A 22,316-nucleotide genomic window follows, 5' to 3' on the forward strand; every position below is an offset into this window, starting at 1 on the left:
TGCTGCATGCGGGCTCTTCTCTGGTTGAGATGAGCAGGGGCTACTCTCTAGTTGCGGTGCATGGGCTTCTCCTTGTGGTGGCTCCGCTTGTTGCCGAACAGGGGCTCTAGGGCACATGGGCTTCAGGAGCTGCAGTACGTGGGCTCAGCAGTTGTGGCTCCCAGGAGCTAGAGCACAGGCTCAGTAGTTGTAGCACGTGAGCTTAGTCGCTCCGCGGCATGTGGGATCCTCCCGCATCAGAGATCGAACCTGTGTCTCCTGCATTGGCAGGCAGATTCTTTACCACTGAGCCACCAGGAAAGCCCCTCTCATGTCCTCCTTATGATTTTTTTTGGCCATGCCACATGGCATGTGGGATCTTTGTTCACCAACCAGGGATTGAAACCTCACCTCCAGCCTTTGAAGCACAGTCTTAACCACTGGACCACCAGAGAAGTCCCTGTCATGACCTTTCAAAATAAATCATGGTAAAATATATGACCTCGTATAAGTAGAATCATAATATTTGTCCTTTTGTGAATGACTTATTTCATGGAGCATAATGCCTCAAGGTTCGTCCATGTTGCAGCATGTGTCAGAATGGCCTTCTTTTTTTAAGTCTGTCATTTCCTTCTCTTCTTTCATCCTCATCCTGAACCTATGAGGTATCTCCATTTTACAGATGGAGTAACTGAGGCTGGGAGAGTCATTAAGGAAACTGCTCAAGGAACAAGAGCTGGGGAGTCTACCTGGGCCAGAGTCCCATACTGTGGCTTCTGTGCTAAAGTTCTCCCTTATGGGGGCAAGGGTTTCTCTTCCTTTCATGAAGAAGGTCTTGAAAGGAAAAGCCATAGAGGAAAGGGTTATAAGTTCCAAGCAACAGAAGCCTGGTACAGACTCAGTGAGGAAAAGAAAAGGGATTTACAGGCTCATGTAACAAGCTCTAAGGACCAGAGTCTTCATGTTTCCTCTGTTCTGCTCCCTGGTGTCCATGTCTCTGTGGGCTGTGCAAGGTGATGAGATGGGTGGGTGTGCCCAGGGCAGCAAGGAAGGGACTGTCCCCAGCCACAAGCACCCTTAGAATGCCCATAACTGCTCCAGAAGCCTGGATACTTCTGCACCCCTGGGATGGGCTGCGATTGGCTACACTCCATGCAGATGGCCTAAAAGTGATGAGATATGGTCCCCTGAGAAAAACAGCGTGTTGGTCCCTCAAAGATGGAAAATAGGTGTGGCCCACAGAATCCCCAGAGAGCTGCCTGTGCATGTCAGCAGTGAGGCCCTGGAGTTCAGTTTGCTGCGCTCACCTCCAGCACCCTTCTGGAGCCACCCCGGTGGTGGAAGGCACCCTGCCTCCTTCCTCTCTGCTCTCTCCCTTCAGTGCTGCCGAAGTTTGAGCTCCTTATTGACCCACCCGCTTATATCCGGGACCTGGACACATGTGAAACCGGCACTGTGCAAGCCAGGTGAGAAAGAGGCGGCCACTATATTCGAGCCTTTCCAACCGTGGGCCCGCCCCGCCCAGGACACCCCCGCCCGGCCTCCCAGGCATGCTTCTCCCCTAGGACTCACCCCTCCTCCCGGACACATCCTCTCCTCCTTGGACTTGCACCTCCCCTAGAAGAGTCCCCTCCGCAGGGCAGCCCAGCCCCCAGGACACGCCCCGCCCCTAGGACACGCCCCTCCGCAGGGCACACCCCTTCAGCAATGCCGCATTCCCCCGCAGACGGCGTCCATGGCCCGTGGGCTGACCCCAGAGGGATATTCTTGAGCACTTGTTGTTCAGTCGCTCAGTTGTGTCCGACTCTTTGCGACCCTAATGACCAGGCTGTTGACAGAGCTCGACGTGAGGGTCAACCAGAGGATGTCAAGAGGCGCTATTCCTTTCTGTCCCCTGGGAGGGCTCTACGAGGCCCGTGTTCCCGCCCCAGCTCTGCCAACTGCCGGAGGTTGTGGCTGAGACGTCTCCCTTGCGCTTCTTCCCCGAAAAAAATCCAAGGGCGCGCTGGATACACGCCCATTTTATAGTCCAGAAAATACTGTAAAAATTCTGGGTGTTTTTTATTGTTTTTTCTTTTTCAATTTTGCTCCTGTCTTGCTCCTGTATCCCAGTAAGCAGTTGTCTCCACTGCATCAGGCATGACATACGTACATTTAAGTATTTCACCTACATTCTTGAGAAGATGGTTTATTCTCATTCTCCGTGAGGAAACCGAAGCTCAAAGAAATCAGATCCCTGGTTCAAAGTTGAACTCCTTGGGCACTTAAGCCTAGCCAGGCCTTCCTGTTGCTTACCGTTGCTCGATACTCCGTTCTGCCTTACTCCAGTGCCTCACCTCAACAGTTGTCTCACATACCCCGCTTCTTTGGGTCCAGAGTTCCTCTCTGACCCTTGGTCTCTTTTTCTGTCCAACATGAGGCTTGGTGTAGAGGATCTCAGGGCCTTTCTGAGACTGACCCCTCCCCACTATCCTCTGGGCCCCTGCTTGTGAAACTTACTACTCTTTGTCCTTTCGTTCCAGGTATACCTTTGGGAAACCCGTCTCGGGAACTTTAACCATCAACATGACTGTGAATGGTGTGGGGTACTACAGCCAGGAGGTGGGGCGCCCCATCCTTAGGACCACCAAGGTGAGGAGCAGGAACCTCGAGCTGTCACCCAGTAGGTCCCTTCCCACAGCGCCTGCTCTTGGCTTCGGCTCTGTGATCACCCATTTTATTTTAGTTTCCAGAACAGTTTGTATGGTGGGAATTTTCCTGATGATAAAATTCTTACAGGCTGAACATAGAGGCTAGAACATATAAAAAAGAAATAATAAAGTTGGCTTGTCCTCTGATAGACAGACATAGCCAGTATTGCTATTTTGATATCTTTCTTCTTAGGATGTTATTGTAGGTAAAGGAAACGTTTTATTGAGACATAATTCACATAACATGCAATTCAGGTATGGAACGTTTTATTGAGACATAATTCACGTAACATGCAATTCAGGTATGGAACGTTTTATTGAGACATAATTCATGTAACATGCAATTCAGATATCCATATAGAAGATACTATTCATGCCCCTGGAGTGGACGCACAGAGGCTTAACCACTGGACCACCAGGGCAGTCCCACAAGTTATTGCTTCTTCTTGACTTTTGATGGATAATGCTAGGAACATTCATGTATATTTTTGTGTGATGTATCTCTTGGATTTGGAATTCCTGAGTTCTATGGTTTGAATCAAATATGATCACCTGAATAAGGACAAACAAAGGATCTTTATTCATAGCTTGCAGCAAGGGAGTCAGCCACCATCACTTGTGTTTGGCAGAGACTCAAAAGGCAGGTGGAGAAGTGGAAAAGATTTATAGTGAAAAATGGAAAAGGCTTCTGGTGTGCCATGATGGGAGGCTATTGGCATGTGGAAGTCATGGGGTAATAGAAGCAGGCATCCAATGTAATTGATGAGGGGTGCATATTTGACTTTTTCCAATTGTTGCTTGGACTGCAGAGAGATCGAACCAGGCAATCCTAAAGGAAATCAACCCTGAATATTCACTGGAAAAGCTGATGCTGAAGCTGAAGCTCCAATACTTTGGCCACTTGATGTGAAGAGCCGACTCATTAGAAAAGATCATGGTGCTGGGAAAGATTGAAGGCAGGAAGAGAAGGAGACGACAGAGGACGAGATGGTTGGATGACTCACGGATTCAATGGACATGAGTTTGAGCAAACTCTGGGAGATGGTGAAGGACAGGGAAGCCTGGTGTGCTGCAGTCCATGGGGTTGCAAAGAGTCAGACACGACTCAGTGACTGAACAACAGCAATTGTTTCTAAGATGGAAGTGGGGGCAATATCAGGGAAATAGTCAATTATTAGGTCCTGGCCATTTGGGGCTGATTGTTATAGGGGTTGTTGTTGGGTTGCTATAGAGATAGAGGTCTGACTTCTTACAAGCCTGACTTGTAGATACAGCTGGCTCTTCCACGTCTGTGGGTTCTGCATCCTAGTATTCAACCAGCCTCGCACAGAAACTCTTCGAAGTTGGTTGAATCCATGGGTGTGAAACTTGTGGGTATGGAGAGCTGACTGTAATGGGTTGGCTTCCTACACTGGTGCCTGCAGATCTTGAGTCAGAGTTATTTTTTTCTATACTTGTTCAGTCGCTAAGTCATGTCCAACTCTTTGCAACCCCATAAACTGTAGCACTCCAGGTTTTCTCTGTCCTTCACTGTCTGCCAGAGTTTGCTCAAACTCATGTCCATTGAGTTGGTGATGCTCTCCAACCATCTCATCCTCTGTTGCTCCCTTCTCCTCCTGCCCTCAATCTTTCGCAGGATCAGGGTCTTTTCCAATTAGTCTCCATCTGGATGTTCAGTCTCTGAGTGGTGACTATGTTTAGTTGTTTGAGGAATTCCCAGATTTTTTTTTTCTAAAGTGGCTACATGATTTCACACCCCCTTGCATGTAAAATTTCATAATCTGGTTTTTATTTTTCTTCTTCAACTTAAAATCCCACTGTGCGCGTGCCACTATGCAACATATACAAGCAGTCCTGGAGGTTCTGGGGCTGAGTCCTGTCATCCCCACCTCCTCTCTACCTCCACCCGAACCAACTTCCTCGTCCCTTTGCCCCCGGGATGCGTCCTCTCTCTGTGTCACCGTGGCTTCTCTTCTGTGGAGTGGACACTCTGGCTTCTCACCTCCTCCGTGCCTGGTGCTCGTGCTCTTGTTATCCTAGCCATTCTCCCTAGAAGCTGCCCCGGTAGCTCTTGTCTTAACGTTCTCTTTACTGAGTAATTCACTCCACAGCTGTTTATGGACGTGGATTATTTGCCCCTGGGAGCAGTCCTGAGATGGAGTTAACTGGGTGGGGGGGTGAGGTCTGTACCCTGTGCATGGGAGGGGAACCAGTGCTCCAGCGTGTGGCTGACCAGGTTCAAGTCCCAACCTTGCAGTCTGGCCCGAGGGGTTGTTTCAGCTTCTGCCCAAAGAGCTGACCTCGTTCCTCCTAGAAAACAATGCATATCCAGCCGGGGACTCAGCCTCCATGCAGTGATGCACAGCATAGAATGGATGGGTCATCGAGTGTCCCCCTGGTCCTCCAAGTGGCCAGAGGGGCACCTTCTTGAGCTGTGTGTTTGTGAGTTATCTCTCAGAGCCACTCAGCTCCGGCTGAGCACGACCTGTGTGTCTCCTACCTCCAGATCCATGGCTCCCAGGACTTCAGCATCTGTGTGAAGGACATGATTCCGGCCGACGTCCCCGAGCACTTCCGGGGCACCATCAGCATCTGGGCCACGGTGACCGCTGTGGACGGGAGCCATCAGGTGGCCTTCGACGACTCCACTCCGGTCCAGAGGCAGCTGGTGGACGTCCGGTACTCCAAGGACACGAGGAAGCAGTTTAAGCCGGGGCTGTCCTACGTGGGGAAGGTAAGCCCCAGGCATGGTGCCCAGCAGGCCCTGCCAAGGTCACAGGCTCTGTGCCGCCTCCCACCCTAACTCCTGCCCGAGGACCACTGTGTAACCCCTGCAAGGCCCTGCAGCCGTGATGTGGTTGAAAACCAAGAACTTTTGCTGTCTTGGGATTAAGGGGCTGCTTTGCTGAGCATAGTTAGACATTTCCAAACCTAGAGCACCAAACTCAATGCTATGTATCCACTTATTAAATCAGTTCCATGATGGTATCGCCTTCTTTAATTGGGTTGACTTTATGTCTAGAGGACTTAACTACTAAGTTCATAAAAGGCAGATCCCCGTCTCTGAGACAGTCTGATTCAGCTCCCTTGTGGGGAGTGGCATTTAGAACAAGCCCCTGCCTCCCTTCCACCTACTACACCATTTTTCTACACAGTAAAATTTGAGATGACTAGAGATTCGAGATGCTGAACTGGGGCATCTGGTTTCAAGTGGAATTTGGGGGGAAGGGAGGGCAAGACCAGTGGAGCCTTGTGTCACCCCAGGGTGACGCTTGCCTCTGCCTGGCACCCACACCCCTCTTCCCTTTTGCATCCCATGGGTCACCCACAGGGTCCTAGAGACCTGTCTTCATGTTGTTCCTGCTCCTCTTGCTCTGCTCTGGGACCTCCCTTCCCTCCTCTATGATGAGATCTCAGCCCCCACCCCCAGCTCTCTGTTCCATGCGCAGAGGCATGGCTCATGTGCCCCTGGGTTTGAGGGTCCCAGCTAAGGCACCATACGGAATATGTATGAGTGGACTTGGGGCCGTCCATTCAGTGAAAGGGGAGTGTTTCACCTACACCCAGGAAATCATCCACTCTCTGCATTAGGGGCTTCCCAGGTGGCACTAGTGGTAAAGAACCCACCTGCCAGTGCAGGAGACCTAAGAGACATGAATTCAATCCCTGGGTCGGGAAGATCCCCCGAAGGAGGGCTTGGCAACCCTCTCCAATATTCTCAGCTGGAGGATCCCCATGGTCAGAGGAGCCTGGTGGGCTACAGTCCATAGGGTCGCAAAGAGTCGGACACAACTGAAGCGACTTAGCACTCATTTCATATCTGCATTAAAGAATGGAGCTGGGAATACCCTGGCAGTCCAGTGGTTAAAACTTCGCCTTCAAGTTGGCGGTGCGGATTCAATCCTTGGTTGGGGAGCTAAGATCGCACATGCCTTGTGGCCAAAACCAAAACAGAAAACAAAAACAATACTGTAACAAATTCCATAAAGACTAAAAATGGTCCACATTAAAAAAAAAAAAAAAGAATGGAACTGGTCACCCCATCACCAGATACCTGCACAGTTGAGAGGTGCTCCAGGATCTTTCAGGAACCACTGACCATATTTCTTCACAACATCCATGTCTTTTGAACCCCTCTCTCTGACTGCCTTTTCTACCTGCTGGAATGAGTGAGGTCTAAGAGTCACATGGAACTGTTTCCACCACACTGCTTGCGCTGTTCCTTCCTGGCTGGGGCACCAGGTAAATGGCTGGTGATTTGTGCCTTGTGACTTCTTTGCCAAGTCCAAGGTCATAAAAGCTTTCCCCTGTGTTATCTTCTAAGTATTTTGTAGTTCTAACCATTACATTTAGGTCTCTGATTCATTTTGAGTTAATTTTGGCACATGGTGTGAGGTTGGGGTTCAGCTTCATTCTTTTGCATCTGGAGATCCAGTTATCCCAGAACCATTTGGTGAAGGAATTGTTGTTTTCCCATCGAATGGTCTTGGCACCCTTGTCAAAAGTCAATTGACTGTAATCCTTTTCTTTTGCGATGCCATGTGCCATGCGGGATTTTATTTCCCTGGCCAGGGATTGAACACGTGCCCCCTGCAGTGAGAGGGAGGAGCCCTAACCACTGAACCTGCCAGGGGATTCCCCTTCGCCATGTTTTGATCTTTTTCGATAATCAATTGGCTGTAGATGGCTGGACTTATTTCTGCACCGTCAGTTCTGATCCATCAGTTTTCATATCTGTCCTCACATGAGTTCCATCAGGTGCAGCGTCTTCACCACTGCACTTTGTAGCAAGTTTTGGAATTGGATGTATGAGTTCTTGATTATTTAACAGGATTGCTTTAGCTGTTTGGGGCCCCTTAGCATCAAATTGTCGATTGCTTCAAGGGAGCTGGCTGGGATTCTGCTGGGGAATTGGGCCGAGTCTGTAGATCAGTTTGGGGGGTGTCACCAGCCTAACCACAGTGACTCCTTGGTGACCCATTCCAGGTGGAGCTGTCGTACCCGGATGGTAGCCCTGCGGAGGGAGTGACCGTCCAGATCAGGGCAGAACTGACGCCGAAGGACAACATCTACACCGTGGAGTCTGTGTCCCAGGGTGGGCTGGTGGAGTTTGAAATCCCCTCCATCCCTATGTCAGCCCAGCATGTGTGGCTGGAGGTGCGTGAGTCACCTAGACCCTTGTCATTCAGCCAGCAGACATGGGTTTGGTCCCTCCTCCAGGTCACGCTCAGGCACTGGGTCAGTCGTCCTGGGTCTGGCACCTGCCCTGAGTGAGTTCAGTCTGATGGGAGAGCTGGCCAGGAGGTCAGATAAACCAAACACCCCAGAGGGAGGCAGGACGCTGAGAAAGTGTCAGGGTGTCTGGCTCCCCGCAAAGGATCTTCCCAGGTGGACTCCTGACCAGGGGGAGGTTCAGCCAGGCTGCTTCCCGGAAGGTGGAACAACATATGCAGAGGCCCAGAGAACTGCAGTCATAGTATAATTAGGTTCTGCAGTGCCCAGCTGGCCGAGCCATTGCAGGAAGATACGGAGGAGGGAGCCGGTGGGGCTTCCCCTTACGTCAAAGGATGTTGCTTAGGGTCCACCCAGAAGGCAGTGTCAGAGTCAGGTGGACTGAATGGTCTGGTTTTTATAACCTCTCCCCACTCCAGAGGCCTTCCCAAATGGCGCAGTGGTTTGAATCTGCCTGCCAATGCAGGAGACACAAGGCTTCAATCCCTGGGTCAGGAAGATCCCCTGGAGGAGGAAATGGCAACTCACTCCAGTATGCTTGCCTGGGAAATCCTGTGGACAGAGGCGTGTGGCTGGCTACAGTCCTTGGGGCTGCAGAATGGGACGTGACTGAACACGCACATGCACACCCCACTCTAGTGTCCATAGTTGGGGGTGGTGTCTGGGTGAGGTCACAGATGTGCAGGTGGGAGGCAATGACGGGGCTGTGGAGGCAGAATTGGCAGGACCTGGTGTCCCCTTGTCAGGGACGGGAGGAGCAGGAGTAACAGAGAGGACATCCCAGCCCTCGTCTCTGTGGCTGACGGTGGGCACGGTGGCCCCACGGACGCTGGGGTGGTGGAGACAGGGGCAGCTGAGAATCAGTGTGTAGGTGGGAGCCGAGGACACTTGGGATCACTGTGTCCCCTGTGGGCAGCATGTCCCTAAAGATTTTTAACAGCCAGAGGTCTCCAGGCCACCAACAGTTTTAACCAGCTGGCTACAAATTTGGGGTTCCAGCTACCCCAGGACCTAACAAGTACAGATTTTTTAATGATTGAAAGACACCCCTTAATTTCCATTAGTCTTTTAAGAATTAGGTGGCAGCAAAACCCAAGTGACTCCAAATACTAGAATTAGCAGAATAATGTTGTCTCTCATAGACATATAACCAAAAATCAGCATTTCCCAAAAATGTCACTTTAATAGAAAGACAGTCTATTTCTGTGACCAAATACTGCCTAAGAAAAGGTCTTTAATTAATTGTTTTCTTAAAAAGAAGGATGAATTTTAAACTTTACTTTTAGTTGACATATATATGTGTGTGTGTCTGTCTCTCCATATAATTGACATGTAACATAGTCATTGCAGGCGTTCAGTGTAATGATGCAATATATGTAGGTACTATGAAATGACACCACAGTGTGTTCAATTGCCGTACAGTTACACTTTTTTTTTTTCTTGTGATGAGAATCTGTAAGATCTGTGATCGTGCTAGTGGTAAGGAACCCACCTGCCAATGCAGGAGACACAAGAGATGCAGATTCAGTCCCTGGGTGGGGAAGGTCCCCTGCAGGAGGAAATGGCAACCCACTCCAGTCTTCTTGCCTGGAGAATTCCATGGACAGAGGAGTCTGGCGGGCTACAGTCCATGGGGCCACAAAGAGTCAGACACGCTGAGGGACTGGGCACACCAGGTCTGTTCTCTTAGCAACTTTCTGTATGTGCAAATATATTTTTTATATAGCGAAATGATTCAAATTAGGACCAACCAAAGAGAGAGACACACATGTATAGGACGAGAGCTGGAGGGTCCCAAATTTATGGCTTTGTGTGCTGTCCCTGTGAATCTGGGACACCTCGCCCTCCCCACAACACTTACAGAAAGCACTGCCCATCTGGATGCTCACTCACCTTCAGGGTCCACAGCTTTTATTGGGATTTCATTACATAGGTTTGACTGATTTATCATTGACCCCATGACTGAACTCAGTCTCTAGCCATCTCCCCTCTCTTGAGGTCAACTTGATACCACATCACGTGGTTCAGAGCCCCTACCCTCTAATCCCATGATCCGTCTTTCTGGCTTGGCTGTCCCCATCTTGAATTGCTCCTTAGCACGCATTATCAGTACCCGCCGTGAGTAACACAGACACTCCCATCTCTTGGAGAATCCCAGGGGCTTAGAGGCTATCTCCCAGTAACTGGGATTAAGGCAGGCCAGCTTCTTTATTCTGTGTCACACAGAAGTCTTAGACAAACCCGTGCCCCATACCCTGCTTCTGGCATCTTCCTTGTGTTAACTGCATTCTTCCAGCAGCAAGTGAAGGCAGCAGGTTTGAACTCCCAAAGGAGCAAAAGTAGTTTAACTGCCAGTCCCTGGGGTGTTCAGAGAGGGGTCTGAGGGCTCCAGGCGGAGCTGCATCCAGAGCCCCAGGGATGCAGTCCAGCACAGCTGCCCCCTCTCTTGACCGCCATCTCCCCTGTGCTCACTTCCGAAGCAGGCTGTACCCTCCGAGAAGCCCCTGTGGCTGCCGGCAAGCCCAGGACGTGGGGGTCCTTAATACGTGATGGAACTGCCTCTCAGTGGGCCACCCACCCCTGACTGAGCCAGCCCCCAACACCCTGTGGCCAGTCTTTGACACTTGCTTCCTGTGGAGATGGGAGAGAACGAGCTCTCCACACAGGACCCCATTCTCTGAGAACTGGGGAGGGGCTTCTCCAGAGGGAAATGGGAGCATGAGAGGGTCTTGCTGCAGAACAAGGCAGGTGGAAGCATCCCCAGGACCCTCCTTCCTACACCAAGCCTCCAAACCTTGACCGAATACCCTGTCTTCTTCAGACCAAGGTGACGGCACTCAGCGGAAAGCCCGTGGGGGCCCAGTACCTGCCCAGCTACCTCTCCCTCAGCAGCTGGTACTCCCCCAGCCAGTGCTACCTGCAGCTGCAGCCGCCGTCCCATCCCCTGCAGGTAAGGCTCTCAGGCGCGCCCTTGCCCAGGCAGGAGGGGGCCCAGGAAGCAAGCAGCACGCACCTGCCCCCAGGGGACCTGCGCGCGCTGCTCCTCCCTTCTGTCTGCGCACTGGTAACCACCAGTTTTTTCTCTGTTTGTATGAGTGTGTTTCTGTCTTGTCATGTTCATTCGTTTTCATTTTTAGGGTCCATATATAACATAAGTGACAGGGTTTCCCTGGTGGCTCAGACAGTAGAGAATCTGCCTGCAGTGCCGGAGACCTGGCTTAGATCTCTGGGTCGGGAAGATCCCCCAGAGAAGAAAATGGCAACCCACTCCAGTATTCTTGCCTGGAGAATCCCATGGACTCAGGAGCCTGGTGGGCTACAGTCCGTGGGGTCACAAAGACCTGGACACGACTTAAACGACTTAGCATGCACGCATGCCTGCACGCGTGTTTTATACAGCACACTGTTAACGCTCCTAATTGAGAGCACAGGAGGCTGAGCCCAGCTGCCGTGGTGGTGACAGGCTCGCCAGTACTGTCTCTTGTGGAAGCCACTTGATGATGGGTCTCCCAGTCCCTACCAGTCCCATAAACCTCTGACACTCCCTACCCTAGGAGTTCTGCCGAAACCTGAGTCTTCAAGGGGTCCCTGGGATGCAGGGACTGAGGAGTTGGGGCTGCCTGTGCACCAGGGCTGAGTGGCCCTCTGTGGGGGTAATGAGAATGAGAAACTCCACTGAGATCGTGCCCAACGTGGCTGAACACGCTGTTCTGGTTTTAATGCTGTTCAATCAGCGGTGCAGCGTGGGGAGGCTGGCGTTGGCTGCCTTCCCGTGTGGACGGGAAGGAGTCCTGTGTCCCAGCTGCCGGGACCCGTGTTCCCAGTAGGCAAGGACTTGGCAGGGCAGCTCAGACATCCCCCTGGGAGGGACACCTCTGTCTTGCCTGAGTCAGATCAGCAGGCGCCCACTCTCCCTGTCCCAGACTCTCATTGAGGGGCCCTGAGTGTGAATTTGAGGCAAGAGTGGCTGTGCTTGGTCCAGTCCAGGCTCTGTGTCGGGGTCCTCTTCCTTTCCTCCGGCACCAAGGGATGTGCAGCGAGGAGCTGCTCTGCAAATGGGGGCTGTCACCCCAGTTTTTCAGGGTGACTCTGATGCCATAGGGTTAGTTCATGAGAAGAAGAAAAAAGTTTGTGCTCTTTCCTTGTTTTTTTGCAACATCTCAAACCGGAGCAGACTTTTGTTTGGGTGTCATTATAAGGAAGATGTTTATAAATTTAGAGAGAAATAGAAAAAAATAGTATCATAACCATGTTCCTTCCACCTAGATTTATGAATTGATATTTTGCTCCATCCATCTACCCACCCATCCATTCACCCACCTATCCATCCAACCATCTACTCAGCCATCTATCCATCCATCCACCCATCCACCCATCCTCTCATCTTCTCACCCATCCATCCATTCATCCTCCCCTTCCCACCCACCCATCCATCCATCCACCCATCCATCTTCTACATACCCATCCATCTACCCATCCATTCACTCACCCATTCATCCATTTCTCTCCACTTTTTTTTTGGCTGCAGCATTTGAAAGTAAGTTACAGATATCTTGATACTTCCCTCTTAAATTCTCCAGTCTTAAAAATAAAGACATTCTTCAACCTGATTTTCAGTCATCCTATCTAAGAAAGTTGTATTAATCATGTTATTTAATTCACCAGCAATCATCAGATTTTCAAAGGTGTCCTCAAGATATAGAGTGTCTATAGTGTGGATTCACACCCATGCTTGTCTGCATAGTCATGTGCACCCGTGTGTGAGTGTGCTTGTGTGTATTCACCTGTGTGTGTGTGTGTGTGTGTGCACGGATTTTATTCAGGATCCATTTATATGTTGCATTTGCTCTTCTGTGTCTGTAATCACTCCTGAGCTGGGACCTTTTCATCACCGTGACTTTTGTGAAGAATCCAAGCCTGTGGTCTTGTAGATGATCCCACATTCTGAATGAGATTCAGGCTGAAGCACTGTTTTGGTAATGTTACTATGGACATGCTACTTTTATCACCTTCTGTCAGGGGCAGAGTTTTGGGCAGCCCCACCCTTGCTGAAGCTGATCTTATCCTCGGTCCCAGTCTAGTTCCTACCAGCTCTTCTGCAGGCGAGGCTAATAAATAATCTGGGTGACACGGAGGCCCTGCCACAGTATTCTGACCCTCAGCAACCTTTCGCCCAATGCTTTTTTCATCTTTTTTTGGAGTGGGGTGTGTGTTATGGCATGCAGGATCTTAGTTCCCCTTCCAGGGATCAAATCCACGCCTCCTGCAGTGGAAGCGCACAGTCTTAACCATTGGACTGCCAAGGAAGTCCCGCGTTTAGCATCTCTGATGATTCCTGCTGTAATCAGTTATCACTTTGGGGCTTCAGGATAAAGATTCTGATTTATGCATTTATTACGATTCTTGCATCCCTTTTGCACTTACCAGGTGGTGCTCCTCTGTGAAGAACTTTCTCCACCAGTATTTTAGTTGTGTGATTGTTTTTAGAGTGCCTGTCATCTTATATACTTCTAAAAAAGTATCCACTATGTTATAATCGGTTACCATCATACTTCCTTTTTTTTTCTTTTTAAATTTTGAAATAATTTTAGAGTTACAGAACAGTTGCCCATACAGTGCAGAGAGTCCCTCTATCTCCTCCCTCTAGCTTCCCTTACTGTTTTAAATTTTTTAAGTGTTGTTTGCTTTTTGTTTTTGTGAGAGTCATTTATATATTTTGGACACTCCACCCTCATCAGATACATGACACGAAAGCATTTTCTCCAATTCTGTGTGTTGTCTTTTCACTTTCCTGATAGTGTCCTTTGATGCAACAAAGATTTTAAACTTCTGGTGAAATCCAAGTTATTTGTTATTTTTCTTTTGTTGCTTTGCTTTTGGTGCCTGTCTCAAAGACATCATTACCAAAGCCAAGGTCGTGAGAGTTTACCCCTATGCTTTCTTCTAAGAGTTTTATAGTTTTAGCTCTTACATTTAAGTCTTTGAATCATTTGAGTTAATTTTTTTATATGGTGTGAGGGTAGGGTTCAACTTCATTCTTTTGCATTTGGAGATCTAGTTGTTCCAGAATCATCTGCGGGAAAGACTATTCTTTCCTCATCGAATGATCTTGGCACCCTTGTTGAGAATCAGTTTGCCATAGATGATTATTTCTGGACTCTCAGTTCTATCGTATTGATCTGTATGTCTGTCGTTTTGCCAGGACCACAGTGTCTTGAAGATGATTTTTGAAATTGGCAAGTGTGAGTTTTACAGCTTTGTTCTTTTTCTAAGATTGTTTTGGTTAATGCTGGATCCTTTGCGTTTCCATATGAATTTTAGAATCGGCCTTTGCATTTTGGCAAAAAAGGCCACTCACACTTCCTTCTAATGTCATCATCTCATGTACAAACCATGGTACAATTGTGAAAACTAAGAAATGAGCACTGGAGATGTCTGTTAACTAAACTCTGGACTTCATTTTGATTTCCCTAGTTTTTCCAGGGATTCCTTTATTTTGGTCCAGGATCCCATGCAGAATCATGCATTGTACTTCTCTCCTCCAGTCTGATGGTTTCTCAGTCTTTCCTCGTCTTTCATGACCCTGACATTCTTGAAAGGTACACTTTTCTTTCTGCTGTTCCAATTCCCCAAATTTGGCTGTGGGAACACCTTTGGGCCAGCTCCTTAAACAAGTAAGTTCTTGTCTTCAGTCGGAGGTAGAATGACATTTATTAACCACTCACAGTGAACAGGTTCAGTGTTGAGAATAATATACTCATTATTACATTTATCATCTCATTGGATCCTCAGGACCTTCTCTCCAGGAGATTTAACCTTATGTTACAGATGGGGAAACTGAGGACCAGAGAGGTGAAATGACTTACTCAAGGACCCACAGCAAGAATGATACTCACCACTCCCCACTCCTCGTCTGAGCATTCAGGGTGGCCCAGATGTTTGGGGAGAGTCATGAATTGTAAATCATAGAGCATAGGAGGGAACCTCTGGGGCAAAGACCCAGAGGAAGACTTCTCATGCAACTTGTTGCCTCAGTGTGGGATATGGTCATACTCTAAGCCCTTGGGGAGGTCACAGGACCTGGGAGACTTTGGTTGTATCACAAAGAATGAGGGCAACTTGGAGGTTAAGCATGGGGCTCTGGCTTCTGCCCTTTGGGATTTGAATCCTCTTCTTACAACTCACTAATGTTGAGAATGGACCAAGCTTCAGTTTCCCCACTCTGGAAACTTGGAGATTATGATAGAACCTGCTCATCAGTGTCTATCCAGTGAGAAGTTTCAGCCCCCTTCCAGCACTTGCACCTGTGAAGTTAGGGACTAGTCCCCAAGACCACCCCCCCCCCACCTGACACCAACTGCTGAATTTGAGGGTCCTCAAACCACCTTCAGTTTCTTTAGTCTCTAGAGGGATTCACAGCATCTCTGAAAGCTGTCATACTCACAGTTACAGTTTAGTACAGTGGATGATACAGATTGAACTCAGGCAAGGCAAGAGGATCATAAGGCAGGGGCCAGATGAGTTCTGAATGTAAACTTCCAGTTGTCCTCTCCCCACAGAGTCAAGGATAGTGTTACTTTGTCAGTAATGATGTGTGATTACATGTGTGGTGTACTGCCAACCAGGGATGCTCACCTGAGCCTCAGTGTCCAAGGTTTTTGTTGGGGGTCAGTCATATAGACATGGCTGACTACCTGCCTGGCTGGCCCCAGTCTTAATCCTTCTGTAAGTCAAACTTATATAGTGTGGCCCAAGGTCCCCACCATAAATTATATTGTTAGTATCTGGTGTGGTCCCAGACCCTAGATAAACAAAGACTCATCAGGCAGAACATTTCAAGGCCTTCGAGATCACTCCCAGGAGCAGTGGCCAAAGGCCAGACCTCTTGGGAGGCTAGGTTCAGTTAACTTACTACACTGCACTTACTGAGAGCTTCCATGCCCTTATGACATTTCACCCACATCACAGCTCCATTTTCAGAGCATCAGCTGGGGTCGCTATGATGATGTAGTCACAGCCAGGCCTCCTTGTGGCCCCAGAGTGGCCTTCTTCCTGGGGTGAGCTGTGGCATTGGTGCTGTTCTGTGAGTGCCAGGCAGGGCTCCCCATGCTTGCGTGTCTCCCACAGGTTGGGGAGGATGCCTATTTCCCTGTGAAGTCCACGTGTCCCTGCAATTTCACCTTGTACTACGAGGTGGCTGCGAGGGGCAACATCGTGCTCTCAGGCCAGCAGCCTGCCCACGTCACCCAGCAGAGAAGCAAGCGGGCAGCCCTGGAGAAACCCATTCGCTTAATGCACCTTTCTGAGACAGGTGAGCTCATCCACAGGCTGGAGGTTCCTGTTCTTCCTTCTGAACCGTTGAGACTGGGATGGGCATCCCAGCAAGGCTTGGTAAGCAGAGTGCATCCCGGAGGGGAGCCTGCTTCAGGGTGAAGGGCACATATGCCAGGCAAGACTGGACTAGGACCAGGAGGGTGGGCAGTGACCAGCTGCTGGAGCCAGCTCCTCTTGAGGCTGCCGTAGCCTGGGCCCCTGAGCAGGTCTGCACTATGCCATGCTGCCTTCTGCCAACCCCCTTCTGCTTTTGCCCAGACTGATTCCCCATCAAGGAGTCCTTCTCCCTGCTTTCCTTGATGCCACATGCTCCCCACAAGACCCATTTTCTCCCCTGGGTCTTCCCATCCCTCTCTTCTTCACAGCCTCTCTGCCCAGAGCAGGATCCCCAAACTAAGGACCATGGACACTTGCAGCGTATTCGTTGTGATGGGGGCCGTGCTGTGCATGCTAGGGTGCTGAGCAACATCCCTGGTCTCCACCCGTTAGATACCAGTGGCAATCCACCTACATGCAGGATGACAACCTAAAATGTCTCCTGATATTGCCAGTGTTTCTGGGGGTGAAAGAGACTCCTGGGTAAGAATCACTGAGATAGATGATGATAGATTCATAGAACCATCAATAGATAAATTGATAGATAGATGATAGAGTCATGGATCGATGAAAAAGTGAAAGTAAAGCTGAAAGTTGCTCTGTCGTGTCCCTCTCTTTGTGACCCCATGGATGGATAAGTAGATAAATAGATTCATGTATAGAATCGTCAGTAGATAAATTGATAGATGGATGGACAGTCATGGATGGATGAACAGCTTCATGGATAGATAAATAGAAGCATCAATAGATAAATGGATAGATGGATGGATAGATACAGTCACAGATGGGTGAGTAGATGGTTGGATGGATAGACAGATGATAGATAGGGAGACAGGTAGACAGTCTCTCTGATTCTAAGCCACTCTCTTACCCTCAGAACTACTGTGTTTGGGGCCAGGTTATTCTCTGTGGAGCTGTTCTGTGCATTTTAGGGTGTTGAATAGCATCCCTGGCTCCTACCCACGAGATGCCAGTAACACCCCTATGCTGTGACAACCAAAATTACCAAATGTCTTCTGGCAGTCAGCATTGCCCTGGTTGAGAACCACCGGCATGATCAGTGCATTTGACACTGTGCACCCACGTCATGCTGGGTTTATCATCCTTTCTGGGTGAAATAACAGGGAACGTGAGTATCCATGGAGTGCTTACCCTGGGCCTGGCCTGGGCTGGCACCTCCTCATGCTACACCCCATGGTAACCCTCATGGTAAAGCTGGGCAACTGGGGCATCGCTGGTCCTACTGTGAGACGCTGCATTTTCATGTCTCTTCTCACTTATCTTAGAGCCTCCTCCAGCCCCAGCAGCAGAGGTCAGCGTGTGCATGACCTCTCTCCAGCTGGCTGTGACCCCCAGCATGGTCCCCCTTGGCCGCTTGCTAGTCTTCTACGTCAGAGAGAATGGAGAAGGGGTGGCTGACAGCCTCCAGTTTACTGTTGAGACCTTCTTTGAAAACCAGGTAGGGCACTGGGAACCAAACTGGGGGAGGGAGGGGAGGATAGGTAAGCGCCATCGGGGCTGGAGGCTCCAGGGTGTTGAGGCTGGGGTGGACTGTGGACAGTCACCAGTCAGACTCCAGGTGATGTGACAGGCAGCACTTGTAAGGACTGTCCTACCTTTGGGAATAAAGGAAATCTAAGTTGCATCTTGACTGGGAGATCCTCCAGAAGTCACCCAGATGGGATTGCATTCATACACACAGGAAAAGTGGGCAGTCTTCTCTGTCCCTGCTGGGCTCCAGACCTCAGGGACACCACTTATGTCCCCCAAACCTGGTTCAGCCTCCTTTGCCCTCACCATGCACCCTTCAGAACTGGCTGCAACATGTCCTTTGCCGCCACCTGTCTCCCCAGCCCTCCCCACTCCCATCTTCTGCACGGAATGTACCAGTTGTACCAGCCTACTTCTTGTCATCCAACCCTCCGCCCTTGTCCTCACCTGGGTAGCAAAGCCAGGCTTCTGACTCTCCTTGGAGGGTGGAAAGGGTGGGTGGGTCTGGAGAGTTTGGCCAAGCTCCTGATTCTTCTGCTGTGTTTGGGTCCAGGTTTCACTGACATATTCAGCAAATGAGACCCAGCCCGGGGAAGTCGTCGACCTGCGGCTCAAGGCTGCAAGGGGCAGCTGTGTGTGTGTCGCTGCGGTTGACAAGAGCGTTTACCTGCTCAGGTCCGGGTTTCGCCTGACTCCCGCCCAGGTGAACTGGGGCCCTTGGACGCTGCACCTGCAGGCACCTGCAGGAGGTCTCTTCCTTTTCATTAACTGAACACAATCGATATAAACCCAGCTTCTCTCTCTCCACTGGGTTCATTCTCAGCAAACCCCACCCCTGTTGTTGCTTGGGTATAGTTGAAAGATCTTGGAGTCAAATCCAATGTGACATTGTCCGGGTCCCACCTCTTCAGCCCCAGTTTGCCCATCTTTAAAATGGGTTAATTCCCCAACTCTTGTGTCCTCTAAGATTGGTTCCCAGTGATCCATGTGAGAGGAGATTGAGATGGGAGCGTGATAGACCCATTGGGGTTGAAAAGAAACCCTCATTTGACCAGTCCCTGTTGCCCTTTGCCTGTAGGTTTTCCGGGAATTGGAAGATTATGATGTTTCTGATATCTTTGGGGTGTCCAGGGAGGATGGACCCTTCTGGTGGACTGGGCTCACGGCCCGACGACACCGGCGCTCCTCTGTCTTCCTGTGGCCCTGGGGCGTCACCAAGGATTCCGGATTTGCCTTTGCTGTAAGGAGAGGTGGTCTTGAACCCCATCGTCCCCTTCTGAGCTCCTCTTCCTCTGAAACAAAGGGTCTCGGGGTGCAGGGTGGAAGTTTCCAAACTCTGAGTGCTGCAGAATCTTTTTGATTCTCCCCAGTGGAAGCTTGGATGCAGACCTTCCCAATTTGCAGAACAGATGAGAGCCGAATGAGTGTTCATTGATAACCTCAGCTTTGTTCTGGATCAAACTAGAACATCGTTCTGGAGCGATGACCTTGAAAGTGCTTTGGTGGAAGCAAAACCTTCACAAGGGCTTCCCAGGGGGCGCTAGTGGTAAAGAACCCGCCTGCCAATGCAGGACACATAGAGGTGTGAGTGTGATTCCTGGATCGGGAAGATCTCCAGGAGGAGGAAATGGCAACCAAGTCGTTTTCTTCCCTGGGAAATCCACGGACAGAGGAGCCCAGCAGGCTACAGTCCACAGGGTTGCAGAGTCGGACACGACAGAAGCAGCCTTAGCATGCGTGCACACCTTCACGATGTGTGTGGGTGCTGTGTTGTCAGTTGGCAGCCTTACCCTTGCTGACATTTATAGCTCTCATCCATCGCCTTCCGTCCTGGCTCCAGGGACCAGGGGGCTGCTGGGGGTGCAGTATCCCCAAGCGTCATTTCAGCCCACATGAGCATTCTGGTGGTCTCCACTTGAATGCATGAGGGCACTTTTCATCCCCGTTTTTAAATCATTTAAAAGGCATCCTTGGGAATTCCATGGTGGTCCAGTGGTTAGGACTCCAGACTTTCACTGGCTAGGGCCCAGGTTTAATTCCTGGTTGGGGAACTAAGATCCTGGAAACTGCATGGCACAACCAGAAAAGAAAAAAAAGACATCCTTTTCCTCCCATTTTTATTATGGAAATTTCTCAAAGATATAAAAAGTTGAATAAATTAGTAAACACCTGTAGATCCACCATCTTGGTGCCACAGTTAGCGTTTTGCTACATCAAATGCGTGCGTGCACATGTGCTCAGTCGCTGCAGTCCTGTCTGACTCTCTGCATCCCTAGGTCACCAGGCTCCTCTGTCCATGGGATTCTCCAGGAAAGAATACTGGAGTGGGTTGCCATGCCTTCCTCCAGAGGATCTTCCCAACCCAGAGATCAAATGGCATCTCCTGCATTGCCGGTGGATTCTTTACTGCTGAGCTACCCGGAAGCCCATTAAATATATCCGTATATTACAACAGTAATAATTGAAACTCACAGTCATTGGCTCTGGATCTGGATTAAGCACTGTACCAATTGATTTTTTTTTAATTGAGGTGAAATTCACATAGCAGACATTTAACCCATTTAAAAAAATTTATTCTTTATTTTTTGGCTGTGCTGGGCATCACATGGGATCTTAGTTCCCTGACCAGAGTTTGAACCTGTGCCCCACTGCACTGGAAGCACAGAGTCTTAACCACTGGACTGCCAGGGAAGCCACAATTAACCCATTTTAAAGTGAAGAATCCTGCGGCATTTAGTACATTCACGGTGTTGTGCACGCCAGCACCTCTGTCTAGCTCCAGAACAGTTTCATCACCCCAAAAGGAGATCCCGTCCCCATCAGCGGTCACACCCTATCCACCCTCCCCCAGCCCTTGGTAACCACTGATCTGCCCATGGTTTTAGACAGTTCATATAAACGGAATCCTAAGAGATGAGGATTTGATTTCCGTTTTGAGCCTAGCCCACAAGCATTCTGACCCCAACTCTGTTGTGCCCTGGATGGTCACTTGGTCTTATGTCCCTCTTGGTCTGTGTCGCCAAGCCTAGAGAGAGGACTGACTTCCCCAGGGCTATGCAACAGTGGTGTTGGGCCAGTGGCTTCTGGAGCCACATATCCACTTCCCCACTGTGGGTCTGGGCGTTGTCTGTTGCCTAGGAAACAGGCCTGGTGGTGATGACGGACCTGGTGAGCCTAAACCACCGGCAGGACGGCGGCTTGTACACTGATGAGGCTGTCCCCGCCTTCCAGCCCCACACAGGGAGCCTGATGGCAGCCGTGTCCTCCAGACAGCCCCCCAGGTAATTGCCATTACCTTGAGCAGGGTTGTCTAAACTCACGTTGACATTTGAGGCTGGGTCATTTTCTGTGGTGGGGCCATCCTGTGTACCATAGAGTCCTGAGCAGCATCCTTGATCTCCAGCCACCAGATGCCAATAACACCCCCCTTCTTCTGGGTGTGACAACCCAAACTGTCTTCAGACATTGTCCAATGTCCCCAGGGGGCCAGAATCCCTACTGGCCCAGCAGGTGGGAGCACTAGGCACTTTGACTCTTCTCCCCCCAGTTCTCGCCCCCACCCACGTGCTTGAGGTTGAGGGTTTGGGGGTGAAGAGAGAAGGTGTTGTGGGGGAGTAGGTCTGCCTGGGAACAGAAGAACTGGGGCAGGGTGGGTAGCTGGAGTTTGATCCTCTCATTCCGAGACTGCTTAGAAAATTCTCTCTACTGCCCTTTCTCCCTCCCACCATTTCCTCCTTCCTTTACTTCCTCTCTCCTTCCCTTTCCCCTCTGACTCTATCTTTTGGAGTTAGACACCAAAGTAATTAATTTTAAGCCCTTTTTAATTTTAACTCAAGCATTTAAACCTTTTGAAGGTTATGAATTTTCCTCCAGAGTGTTGCTTTGGCTGCGTCTAAATTGTGCTAGGAAGTGTTTCCATGATTGCTGGGTTCCAAATAGGTTGTAACTTGTGGAACAGTTATCTATTTGAGCTGTGACTTGCCCAGATATGTTTTCAATTTTCAGGTAATTTTTTAAATGACTACCTTTATGTGTTTTATAAATGTGGGTCAGATGGGCCGTGTGGCCAGTGAGCACTGTCTGCATGATATCCCCTGTGGCCTGCAAACATGGTCTCTATGATATCCATTGCCTGGTTTTTATTTTAGAGACTGGCTATATGGTCAGCTTTTGTAAATGCTCACATCTACTTGAAAAGAATATCCAAGCTCCTGTCATTGGGTATAGGAGTCTCTATGTGTACTTTTGATGGTGGTACCCAAATCCTCTACATCCTCACTCATGTTCGTTTCCTTGTCTGTTTGCTAACTTATCACTTACCGAGAGAAAAGAGTTCCCATCTCCCCCGGGATTTGTGGCTTTGTCCCTTGTCTCATGGAAAGTGTTGTTTCCTGGGAGGTGATGTTTCGTCTTCTCTCATGTCTCTCCCTTTGTACCCCTCTTACGTTCCTCCATCACTCACTGTCTTCCTTCCCACCTTCTTTGTTCTCTCTG

General features: G+C 49.7%; 1 protein-coding gene across 3 annotated transcripts in view; it reads left to right on the forward strand.

Annotated features, from left to right (window-relative positions):
- Nucleotides 1-22,316, forward strand: part of CPAMD8 (C3 and PZP like alpha-2-macroglobulin domain containing 8) — a 100,882-nt gene that overhangs the window by 17,908 nt on the left and 60,658 nt on the right. For 2 of the 3 annotated variants that reach the window (XR_807592.4, XM_002688549.7), the window contains exons 9-18: nt 1,361-1,445; nt 2,502-2,610; nt 5,176-5,403; nt 7,656-7,826; nt 10,723-10,851; nt 16,029-16,212; nt 17,618-17,790; nt 18,376-18,525; nt 18,901-19,062; nt 20,961-21,103. Coding sequence is in view for 2 of the 3 variants with exons in the window: in XM_002688549.7 (XP_002688595.2) it covers nt 1,361-1,445; nt 2,502-2,610; nt 5,176-5,403; nt 7,656-7,826; nt 10,723-10,851; nt 16,029-16,212; nt 17,618-17,790; nt 18,376-18,525; nt 18,901-19,062; nt 20,961-21,103 (1,534 nt within the window). In the remaining variant the exon portion in view is untranslated. The remainder of the gene's footprint in view (nt 1-1,360; nt 1,446-2,501; nt 2,611-5,175; nt 5,404-7,655; nt 7,827-10,722; nt 10,852-16,028; nt 16,213-17,617; nt 17,791-18,375; nt 18,526-18,900; nt 19,063-20,960; nt 21,104-22,316) is intronic. The other variant, XM_015471929.3, reaches the window with a different exon arrangement.

This window comes from Bos taurus, chromosome 7, assembly GCF_002263795.3.
Source record: "Bos taurus isolate L1 Dominette 01449 registration number 42190680 breed Hereford chromosome 7, ARS-UCD2.0, whole genome shotgun sequence".
In the NCBI taxonomy this organism is placed as follows: domain Eukaryota; kingdom Metazoa; phylum Chordata; class Mammalia; order Artiodactyla; family Bovidae; genus Bos; species Bos taurus.